A 12,559-nucleotide genomic window follows, 5' to 3' on the forward strand; every position below is an offset into this window, starting at 1 on the left:
TCAGATGATAACTTAATTTGTAGACCTTCTTGCATTTGTCTTGGATCCACTTCATCCTCCTGCCTCTCCATCTGAACATCAGCTGATAGAACATTTCTTAAGTCCTCACTATGACAAGTTTCAGATTGGGCCAGGCTTTCCTTTGTATCAACTATTGATGGTTCAACTTTCCTCATGTTAATCTTTGTTTCTATTGTTTGCAGATCTTTTTGAATATTGTCACTTTTAAGAGTCAAACTCTGTGGGTTAGTTTCAGGATGTGTTGTTGGATCTGAGCTTTGAACATCAGAAGAATAACCAGGCAGAGGCACTGGAGACATGGAGCTGTCATGTGAAACAGAAAGATTATCATTTTTAAACTCTTGACTGAATTCTTCACTTTTTGCTGGCTTTGTTTCTGACACCTTCAGTGTTTCAATGACCTCATCACCCTTTGTAATTTCTATTTCTTCCTCTTGGGATTCTTTACCACGATGTCTTCCTTTATTTCTACGACTTGACCCCAGTTTTCTTCTGCTCCCACTGAAGCTAAGGTTAGCATCAGTTTGTTCCTCTGTGCTCTGAGATTTGTCCTGAAGTTGAGGGTCTGAAGGAACTTTTACGTCTGTAAGAGGAGACTGAACATAAACATTGTTCCTCTCAGCTACAGAGGAAAGACCAAGTTGAACATTTTCTTCAGCACTGTGTTTAGCATCTTCTTGCAGAGAGGCTTCACCTTCATCTGTCTGACTGACAGCAGTAACTTCTCTTTCAGTGTTGTTGATCCATGTTTGCTCCAGATGATGGACATGATCATCCTCATTTCTGTGCATTATAGTTTCCAAGCTCTCTTCTGCTGTAGGAACAATTATTTGTTTGTCATCAGAGGGGGAAACTTCGTGAATGTTAGCAGAATTATTTGTACCTTTCTCTTTGAAATTTTTATCGTAAATTTCAATTTGCTCATTCAGTCTTCCAATAAGAACTTCTGGGTTGAATGGGGCTTCATCAGTCATCGTGTCAGATGAGTAATCAATCTGTAGATTTTCCAATATTTGTGTTGTCTGATCATCAATAACCTGTTCTTGTCTTGTAGCGATGACTGGTGTGGTTTCCCTAGATTTATTAGACATCTCAACATTAATGTCTGTGTCTTTCTCATCTGTTTTTTCTGGAGGACTTTTACTTTTAGGAACAAGACTCTCTTGGCCAGGTTCAGAGTCGGTTTTTGATACAGTGTTTTGAATCTCTGAAGAATGAGCAGGTGCATGCACTGAAAACGTAGACATGTCATGTGACACAGGCAAGGTAATATCACACTTGATACCTTGCTTTAATTTTTCTTGGCCTGCTTTTGTTTTCAGTGACATTTGTATTGTTGTAGGGGCTTCATCTGCCTGGTTATTCCAAACAATCTCTTCTTTAACCAGTTGTCTTTCTTTATTTCTCCAGCTGGACCTAATGTTTTTTCTGTTGCCACCGTTGTTGGTGCCTCTGTTGGTTTTTTCGTCAACAGTCTCAGAATCTCTGTGAAGCTTGGAGTCAAAAGAAACAGTTTCATACTTAAAAGTTGTTGACTCAAAATGTGTTCCCACTTTTTGGTCGAAGTCACTTTTTTCATCCTTAAATATATTTTCAGGTTTGGGTTCTGTTTCATCGTCAACAGTGTCCTTGAACTCATAGATCTGACTCACAGCAGACTCAACTGTTTTTACTTGTGTATTCATATCCAATGAATCAGAATTGTCACGTTTCTGTTCCAAAGCCATTGAGATGTCTACTTCTGCAGGTTTCTCTTCATTTTCATCATTAACAGTTTGCATTTTGAGCTCAGATATTTCAGAGAGGTCAGTCAGACATTCAGAAACAACTTCACTGATTTCAGTGCCATCACATGTAACAGTCTGCAATGAAAAATCAATTTGTAGGCTTTCTGGCATTTGTGTCAGATGAACTTTCACCTTATCCTCTTCAAGTTGTGCACCGTCGTTTAGAACATTTCTTATGTTCTCATTGTAAGACGTATCAGATTTATCCTCATTTTCCTTTGTGTCATCCAATGATTTCTCCACAATTTCAACATCAAAATCTCTTTCTTCATCTTGATCTTTTTGAAGATTTTTACTTTGAAGTAATAAACTCTGTGTATTAGATTTGAGGTGTGTTTTTGGCTCTTCAAGTGCTTCATTATCCTTTGTACTTTTGATACCTGCCTCTTTAAATTTGTTTCCAAGCTGTTTTTCTTTATTTTTATGACTTGACCCCAGTTTTCTTGTGCTCCCCCAGAAGGTGACATTAACACCCGTTTGTTCATCTATGCTCAGAGATTTTTCTTGAAGTTGAGGCTCTGAAGGAGTTTTAACGTCTGTCAGTGGAGATTGAACAGAAACATTATTACTCTCAGCTTCAGGGCGGACTTCTTCTTGATTACTCAATTGTTCAATAAAATGTTCCTCCACCAGTTTTTCTTCTCCTGCAAACCATAAATTTAGTTTTTTGCCTTCATTATCTACTTTATCCACAACATCCTGTAGATACTGACCATGTCTTACTTTAGGTAGTTTGAAAAGTTGACATTTTTCTTCATTCGGAGCCATCTCATTTGGCAATACATTTACTGCTTGCTCAATACTGTCTTTAGTTTTCCTGTTTATTATATTAGTGCTATTATCTGCAGTTATCTCTGGTGTGGTTAACTCTGAATCTGTTTTAACATGTGACTCACTCACTGAGTAATTACCCTGACAACGTTCATCTTGTCTGAACAAGTCTGTATCAGTGTTTTTATTGGTTTCTAAATCGGCTGAAATATACAAATTGTGAAATTCTTCACGCTTGTTGAGTTTTTGTTGATCACTGGATGGACATGCAGAGAAATTGGGCAATTCAGAGAGACATTCATGTGTATTTTGTTTAGTTTTCACATTTTGAACAATGTTACTACTTTCATCAGTTTCTTCCAAGTTGGTTTCATCTTGACTGACTTTGTCCTCTGGAAAAGACACTTCACTTGATTCCTTAAACTCAGAAAATTTGTGTGTAAAGTCTAAGACTAATGAAGCATCACACTCTGCAGATGTACTGTATTGACTCTTGTCTTCTTCCTGCATTTCAAGCTGTGTTGCTTCTGACGCTTGTGCTTGCAGAATTTCAATACTGCTGCTCTCTTCCTGGATTTCTTTTATAGGTTTCTGATCTTGCTCAATTTCTGAATCTCGGACACGTTGTCTTCCTTTACGTTCTCGTCTCGACCCCAGTTTTCTTGTGTTTCCACTGAGGCTGAAGTTAGCACCAGTTTTCTCCTCCATACTTAGAGATTTGTCTTGGAGTTGGGGGTTTGAAGGATAATTTATGTCTGACAAGGGAGACCGAACACAGATATCATTCCTCTCAGCTTCAAAGATGGCTCCTTTGCCATGAAAGCTTTGTCCAGAAAAATCTCTCTGCATAGGACATACAACCTCATATGTCTGACTGAGAGCAATATTTACCTTATCTGATTTGTTGATCCATGTTTGTTTGGTTTCATGCACAGAATCATCCATATTTACCTCATCACCAACTGTTTTTTCTTCTCTTGCAGATTGTGAATTCAGTTTCCCATCAGGAGTTGAATCTGCATATTTAGYTGCAGAGTCATCTGCACTTTTTATCATGTTCTCAGGCTGATATATTTCCGGTATCAAACTATCAGAGTATAGATCAGAATCATCTGCAGCTTGTAGTTTGAGACTTTCAGAAGAGCCATCAGCTTGATCCATACTGTGCACTTTTGTTGGGTTAAGGTTTTTATTATCCACTTTATTCACAGCATTCTCTGGATACTGAACATCTCTTACCATGTTAGGTACCGGTAGTTTGAAAAGTTCACCCTTTTCTTCATTTGTAGCCAATTCCTCTTTTGGTAACATAATTGGTGCTYGCTTAAGATTGTGCCTAATTTGTCTGTCTTTATTGGTGTTATCTGCGATCATCTCTGATGTGGTTGACTCTGAACATGTCTTTACATGTGATTTATTCACAGAATAATCGCCTAGAAACAAATCTGAATCAGCTTTCTCATTTCTTTCTGAGTCTGACACATCCATGTTGAAAATTCCTTCTTGATTTATGATCTGTTGACCAACAGGACACACAGATAAATTGGCTAATTCAGAAAGATAATCATGTGTACTTTCTTTGGTTGCCTCATTTTCAGAAGTGCCATTTTTGTGAATTTCTTCCAGTTTTGTCTCATCTTTACAGTTTTGCACATTGTCTTTTCTGACTGTAATTTCTGTAACTTCCTTTGAACAGGACACTGAAGTTAACTGCTTGACCTCAGAAAAATCACATGTAGTGGTGAAGACCAAGGAGGCATCATGCTCTACAGGTAGATCATATTCACTCTCTTGATGTGATTTTTCTTGCACTTCAGGCTGTACTACTTCTGACACTTGAGTTTGGAGAGTTGGCCCGAGCTGTCTTCTGCCCCTATTGAAGCTGAAGTTAGCCTCAGTTTGCTCAGTTGTGCTCAAAGTTTTATCCTGAAGTTGGCTGTCCAAACGACCATTTAAATCTGACAGTTGAGACTGATGAAATTTAGAGATGGATCCTCCTTGATGAACGCTACATTCAGAACTGTATGTAATATCTACGCCCATGAAACCTTCATCTTCATATGTCTGAATGAGAGCTGTGTCTTCTCTTTCTGTTTGATTGATCTGTGTTTGCTCTGGCTCATTCGCAAGATTATCCTCATTTCTCTGGACTAAAGCCTTTGCATTTCCTTTTACTGCAAAAGACATGATCACTTTATCATCAGAAATGAAAACTTTTTGGTTGGTAACAGAATCATCAGTATCTTTCTTAGTGAACCCAGACTGGTGAGTGTTGACAGATTCAAATTGGTCCATCAAGTTTCCAATAACAATTTTTAGATTTTCTGAGGCATCATTAGTCACAGTGTCACATACGTTATCAATTTGCAAACTTTCTTGCACTTGTGTTTTCAGATCTGCAAGAACTCCTACAACMTTTACTGAATCATGAGGAGTTATCACTTCTTTACTCAGAAAAGATTCATCCACTGTTGCGGTGTCTCTGAGTTTAACAGACTCCGAATTATTGTCTGTGTCTATTTTATTTAGATTTTCTGGAGCATTTTCTCTTTTTGAATTAAAACTCTCCAGGTCAAGATCAGGATATTCTTTTGCCCCAGAAATGTGAATCTTTGCAGATTGCTCAACTGAAGGTATTGAATTCATAGAGCTGTCATGGGACATAGTTTGGTTAATGTCACAGTTTGTGTCTTGCTTTAACTCTTTCTGGGTTACTACTGTTGTATCTAATGATATTGGTGTTGCTTCAGGGGATACATTAGGTTTGATATTTACAAATAAGTCTTGCTTGGATTCGTTCAAACTTCTTAGTCTTTTCCTGCGTTTCGACCCAAGTTTTTTTCTTTTGCCCTTTTTGTCAAAGTCTGTGTTTATTTGCTCGTCTACAGTTTTGGGATCGTTGTCGTTTGTGTTAACAAAAACAGTTTCTGACTTAAGTATTGACAATTTTAATTCATCCCCCTCCACTGCCTCCTCTTGGTAAAATGTTTGATGATCAGTTGTTAGATTCTTCTCCTGCTCAGTGGCAGAATCACTCATGTTTTTCTCTGTAGGCAACATAGAAACATTTAAATTACTCTCATTTTCCATGTCTGCATMTTCTGAGAGGTCGTTTGTGGGATACACTTGTTTGATTGATTGATCCATATTTTTTACAGTGAGCTCAGAAATTTTAGCATAGTCGGGTAGAGTTTTACAATCCATTTCACAGGATTTTACACCATCACCCAGTGTTTGATCAGTTTGCAAATTTTCTTGCATTTGAACTGGATGAATTTCTACTTCTTGCATTTCCTTCAGAGTGCCTTCTGAAATAACACCTTTGGTATCCTCACTGTTTAGAGTGTCACTTTCGTTTACTTTTTCTTGTGCAACGTCCTCTGAATTTTTAACCATTTCTTGCTTAACGTCTAACTCTGTTTCACCAAGAGTTTCATATTTTGACATAAAACTCTGTGGGACAGTTTCAGCACATTTTGTTGACACAGAGCCCTGAACCACAGAATCAACATCAAATAGATGCATTGATGACATGGAGCCGTCTGAAATGGACAGGACATAATCTTGCTCAATGTCTTGAGTCAGTTCTTTTTGCCTTCCTGTCTGTATTTGTAAAGAAATGCTTTGTGTTTTGAGAGTTTCATCACACTTGGTATTATCCTTAACTTTCTCGTCTGGTTCTTTACCGTGATGTCTGTCTTTATATCTATGGCTTGACCCCAAYTTTTGTCTGCCCACACTGACGCTGAAGTTAGCATCAGTTTGCCCATCTGTACTTGCAGATTTGACCTGAAGTTGAGGATCTGACGGAGCAATTAAATCAGACTGAGTTGTGTTTTCAAGGCATAGATCAGAATCTTGTTGCAATTGCAGTTTCAGACTTCCAGAATAGTCATCAGTTTGATCCATATTATGCACTTCTTTTGCTTTGTCTTTATCCACTTTAGTCACAGACTCCTCTGGATACTGAACATCTCTTWCATTAGTTTGTTTGAAAACATTTCCCTTTCCTTCATTTGTAGCCAACTCTTCTTTAGGCAATACAATTACTTCTTGCTCAACATTTTTAATTTCTCTGTTTACTTTATTGGTGGCATTATCCACAGTTTTCTCAGGCGTGGTTGACTCTGAAACTATTTTAATATGTGACTCACTTACTGAGAACTTGCCCTGAAAACTTTCATCTTGACTGAACAAGTCTGTATCAGCTTTTTTATTGCCGTCTGATTCTGCTACAAAATACACAGAGCGTTTTTCTTTTATGTTGATCATTTGCTGATCAAGTGAAAGACATGCAGGCTCGTTGGTTATCTCAAAAAGACCATCTTTGGTTTCCTCATTTTGTGCAACACTTTTGTCAGATACTTCCAGTGTAGTCTCAAATTTACAATCTTGCACATCGCTGTTCTTGCCAACAATAATTTCAGCTTCACCCTCTGAAGACGAGATTGCAGTGGACTCATTTTTAGAAGTGTGTGTAGGAGCCGAGACCAAAGAGGTAACACACTTTGCAGATATATATTCACTCCCTTGACCTGATTCTTCCTGCATTTCAAGCTGCGTTGTTGCAGTCACTTGTGTTTGGAGAGTTGCGATACCCCATGTCTCTTTCTGAACATCCTTTCTAGGTTCAAGCTCTTGCTCTGTTTCTGGCTCTTTCACATGCTGCCTTCCTTTACTTTTTCGACTCGACCCCAGCTTTCTTCTATTCATTTTGACTTCGTGTGTAGGTGGATGCTTGGTTTCAGCTTTTGAGCTGTCAGCATTAAAAAGATACAGTTTGTCACTTTAAGTACTCTTAAACTACAAATGTACAAGTTGTTAGCTGAAGAGGTTAATTTCAGGTTCAGTTACATTCAACAATAACTTTCTGCTGACATTGTTGGCAGATAATCTTAATGCCTCAAGCATGAATCGCTCAGTTCAGAATCTTGTAAATACGGCTCAGGATAAATCTAAGGAGACCGTAACAATAAATCTAAAAAAATTATTACGTACAGGTATAAACTCAGTTTCCTAGAATTAACTAAGGTTAGTTCAATTATTTCAACTACACAAGTTTCACACTGAACAAAATTAGTCTAACAAACTACAATTACATTTACTGGAAATTAAACCATTATCTACTTAAATTTCCTGTTATATAGACATAATCACATGTACTTACCACCCAAATCTGGCACATCTGTTGACTCAAATCATGAGCTGCTCTTTAATGTTAAGTCATCTGCTCTGCTCAACAGGAGTTGCACTTCAGATATGGGGGAGTGTTCCTTCACTGCAAACAGGCCTGACAGCTTCCTGTGTGGGTTACACTTACTGGTTTATCATTACCCAAAACTCACTTCCTGAATCAAATAAAGCTCAATTCTTCACACTGACTTGAAATTTCTATTAAAAGACAAGATCAAAATTGTAACCAAGGAAAAACATTTATTGAAAATTGCATTTTCACAATTTGTTGGGAGTTCAGAGTCGAGCAAGTTTGAGTAAATGTCATCTTAAACAAGTAACATACAGTAGGTAAAATAAAGAATATCAGATGTTTTAAGGGACAACCAACATATCACAGTACCAGTATTACATCTCTGCATTTCACAGTGACCCATTCAAACAAACAGAAGAGACAATCAAGAATAATAAAAAAAAAACCATAGCAAAAGTTTAATTCAACAGTTAAAAAAACATTTTTACTAAGAAACCAAACAGTATTCAATTTCAAATACATGCAGGGCAAGACAATTTATTTCATGTGGAGTAAATTTGTCAGTAAAATGGTAGAATCTTTCCATCACAGCTGACAAAATGAGAAAACTTGAGTCCTTTTTGCTCTTTGAATAAACATACCACAATATATAACATTACCAGTCATACACCGTTTTAAAGTTGCWAACCAAAAACCTTAAAAAATGAACAAAAAAGAATTAAGGATATAACATTTTCTCTTTTTGCAACTTTAGCATGATCTTGCAGAACAATCCAGGATCTTCATTTTCTTTCGTTGGACCTGGAACGACTGTAGAACAAGTCAACTGGTAAACAACCCAATAAAATTGCATTTGTCAAATTTATGGTGCAAAACAAGTTTAAATCTACCTCCTTGATCGAGAAAAGGATCGTGAGCGTTTACGATTCTTGTCTCTGGAGAGAGATCGATATCTGCGTCTATCTCTTGACAGAGACCTGAAAACAAAGAAAGATGTAGTCAATCAGACCAATGTGTAGACCTAACAGCATTTCATTAATCTTACCTGCTGCGACTGCGACTCAGGCTCCTCCTCTTTGGCGAGCTATGTTATGCATGACGGTGAAAAAATGAAAAACAAAACTAAATTAGGACAGAGGTACTTATATAGATATTGTCAATAATGAAACCTGTGGTATTTTAATCCTTTTGAAGAGCCAGGGAAGTGCAGCAAGTTCAACTCATTAAAAGAAAAACTTTGTTCGATGAGCACCAATCACTGGGCCAGACGTCAAATTAATAAATATCAGGGCTTGACATTAAGGCTCAGTTTACACTACTCCACATATTTTGAAAAATGTATATTTTCTGGTTTGTCTTCGCCTCCAGTCTGCATACAAATGAATTTTTGGTGAAAAGGCCAACTTTAAAACTCAACTATTGATGTCTATTTATAAACATAAAGCACAGAACCTTTTTAGAAACAAAGCTTATTTAGAATTTACACACTATTACTTTGTTACATTAAACACTAAGTCGTGGCTGCGACTTTTCTGGGTCTGTCTCCTGTTAACCTGATCCTGTCACCAATAAACCTTAATAACATGATGAAATACAACTGAGAAGAAAATGTAAATAGTATAAAAGAATTTATAATAATTTTGTAGACTCTTTAGCCTTGCTAATGATGTTCTTTCTTCATTTGAACTGTTGGTAATGYGAATGCTCTTGCCACCTAGTGGTCCAGCATGGATGATACAGAGTTTACAGTTGGAACTTGTGGATGAGATTACTTTATGAACAGAGAAAAATATTTTAGTTACAAAAATATATATGTGGAGTAGTGTAGACAGTAGTTTAGAGTTCCTATGAGAGCTTAACCAACATTTTAGACCTCCTTATTCCAGCCAAGCAGCATGTATTTAGCTTTAAAACACATGGATGTTAAATAAAATTCTAGACAAAATAGGTTGCTCCCCACAGCAGACAAATTAAAGTTCATTTTAGATTAAAACAACTGCATTGGAGGCACATGGAACACAAAAACAAATGTGTATGGAATGAATCAATACTTAAAACAGCAAAAATTGCATAAAACACACAACAGTTACAACAAAATAAAACCATTTTTTTGCTAATTAAATTGTTTGAATGCTGGTCCAGCCCCTTGAGCTTTAGACTTTTTTGCAGAGCTGCACAGAGCTTGCTTTTAGTACAAAAATTGCTGAAGGAAAACTGTCGACCGGCTTTGAAAGCTAGATTTATCATACAAACTACAAAGAGCAGGATAAAAGCAACTTACTATTTTGGGGGATTTGGACAAGATAGAAATGATGCTAGGAAGCCAGACTGATGAGGGAGGTCGAATTGCAGAGAGGATTTGCCACATGATGCAAAAGTTGCAGATATGAAGTTGCTTGGTGGCTGGTTGGAGTGGGGAAGTTGTAGATTTTTCCTGCCTTTTTTGGTGTTGGGGGGTGAGGAATAGGGAAGGATGTAAACCAAGGGCTGTTCCCGGTGATACAGGAGATGTGTAGAGAATAGATAGAGTWAAGACGCTGATTGGTTGATAATGTGAGGTGGACCGCTGTCGGTTGGATAAAGGTCGGAGGAAGTAGAGGAGGATGCTGGGAACTGCATGCTCAGGAACCAAAAGGTTGGTGCAACCTGATGATTGGCGGTGCGCCTTGGTCATGTGACAACACCAGCCAAGCTGACGGGGGCTCGCTGGTCAGCAGTCACATGATGCTGAAAGAAGACTAGTTGACTGACTCAGATGGTGAGAAGCGTGGTGGTGACTCTGCAACGGGGTTCAGTTTTATTAATAAATGGCAACTGAACTGAGAAATAAAGCAAAACTTACACCTACAGAAACTAAGTATATAAAATCATATTTGATGGATGCWGAAGTTGTAACTGTGTTCTTTTACAGATCTGTGTTAAACTTGTTTCACTAAACCTTAGTTTTTCTACAAACATCTCTTTAGAAGAATTTATCATCAGTCAGGTACTTTATATAAAAATAAGATAAATTAAAAAAAAAATAACAATAACTGCACTTAAATGAAAACTTTGCATTACCAAAAACTAAACTGAAAGGAAAATGAGCAAATTTTAAGTTGTACCAGTTCAATTAATTTGCAATAATAGGCCATATTAACAAATCTAAAAGCACAATAAATAATTCAGTCAAAGAATTTGAACTTCTACTCAAAGTTTTAGGTCAGGGGTGTACAATCCTGGTCCTCGAGGRCCACGATCCTGCACATTTTTGAAGTTTCTCTGCTCCAACMCTTCCTGATTTGAATGAATGGGTCATTAACAGGCTTTTACACAACTTCAAGATGTAATTCAACCACTAAATTAAGTGTATTTGAGCAGAGAAATAAGTAAAACATACAGGATGGGCCCTTGAGGAGTAGCACTGGACACCCTTGTTTAAGCAACTCCTATATTGTCACAAGCCTTTCAGGAACTTACTGCAATGATGAACTTAAAAACAGCATGTTTTTGACAGCAGTTAGGTCAGAGTTCATATTGCATTAAGCTACAAAACAAAACTTGTCGAATCTTTAGTAAATATGCCCTTAAATATCTCATGAACTAAGGTTATCCAAATCCAGAAACTGACTTATAAATTAGCTATGTAACTACTGCCTGTGTACTGACTGATGTTTAAAAAACTAAGTTTACTCATGTGATCTTGAGCTCTAAGAGTGTTCCTTTTATTTAAACCAAACTGAATTTGGTTTGATGAAATTTAGGTGGGTCTGAATTGTGAACATGCATTTAGTCCAAATATAAATTTGGTGGCCCTAAAATAGTTCTGTCCAAGTAAACAGTTTAAAGTTAAAATCTTAAAGCTAATAAGTCACTTTAATAGTCAACACAAATTTTGTTGTTTTGAAAGCAGAAATAAATAAATAAATAAAAATGGTCATGTTTGAAATACATACCGGCGTCTGACTGGAGGACTACGTCTTCTAAAATCATCCCGAGGGCGTCTACTCCACGATGGAGGAGGACCGCGGCTCCTTGAGCGCTTTTCACCGGTCGATAACTCAACACGCACTCGACAGCCACACATGGTTCTAGACAAAATTTTTCATGTAAGTCAGACATATTTTTCCCTATTGGCTGCTTTTACCACCTGTTTCAACTTCAATAGCTAGTTATTTTGGAAACATTATTGTGTAAAATAGTCAATCGTATACACATCAAACTGTTATCTTTAATAGTTTTGTAGATGCAACAAATGTGATCAGAACAAATAATGTGTTTTAGCGATAGTCCATTTGWACAGATTGCTTGAAAATCCAAATTAAAATTGTTCCTTCTCCAAGTTTTGCAAACAGATAACATCAGTTCATTGAATCACAGCACCAACTGTAAAATCAAAGTCATCATTAGTCAGTATTACCTCCCATCCAGTTCTCTTACAGCATCAGATGCATCTCTGGGGTCTTCAAACTCCACAAAGGCAAAACCTGGTGGATTCCTGGCGACCCAGACATTTCTTAAAGGGCCATAGTACCCAAAAGCTCTTTCCAACTCAGTCTTATTTCCATTGTTTCCAAGATTTCCTACATAAACCTTGCAGTCAAGGGGACAGTCCCGATGAAAAGCAGGATCTGACGAGGACAATGACAAAATCAGATATGAAACACACATAAAGAATTCCTCTTTGTCTCTGGTGCTGTTGTTGAATGTAAACTTTTTTTTCTTTTTTACAAAATGGTCAGGGTTTCTCAAAGAACATTTTTCGTGTCTCTTGACATTTATATATATATATATA

The 12,559-nt window shown here is 37.2% G+C and overlaps 2 protein-coding genes across 2 annotated transcripts; both read right to left on the reverse strand.

The window, feature by feature from the left end:
* Positions 1-1,724: 1,724 nt before the first annotated feature.
* LOC106516133 (uncharacterized) lies at positions 1,725-7,897 on the reverse strand (the record flags this gene model as incomplete). Its single annotated transcript, XM_014006332.1, is given in 2 exon segments — positions 1,725-7,335; positions 7,747-7,897. A coding segment is annotated over 1 exon segment (5,568 nt), but the record flags the coding sequence as incomplete, so codon positions are not given.
* Positions 7,898-7,995: 98 nt separating this feature from the next.
* srsf3a (serine and arginine rich splicing factor 3a) lies at positions 7,996-12,395 on the reverse strand (the record flags this gene model as incomplete). Its single annotated transcript, XM_014006293.1, is given in 5 exon segments — positions 7,996-8,595; positions 8,676-8,762; positions 8,831-8,869; positions 11,721-11,855; positions 12,185-12,395. Coding segments are annotated over 5 exon segments (500 nt in total), but the record flags the coding sequence as incomplete, so codon positions are not given.
* Positions 12,396-12,559: the final 164 nt, after the last annotated feature.

The sequence above is a fragment of the Austrofundulus limnaeus genome, unplaced genomic scaffold, assembly GCF_001266775.1.
Source record: "Austrofundulus limnaeus strain Quisiro unplaced genomic scaffold, Austrofundulus_limnaeus-1.0 Scaffold35, whole genome shotgun sequence".
In the NCBI taxonomy this organism is placed as follows: domain Eukaryota; kingdom Metazoa; phylum Chordata; class Actinopteri; order Cyprinodontiformes; family Rivulidae; genus Austrofundulus; species Austrofundulus limnaeus.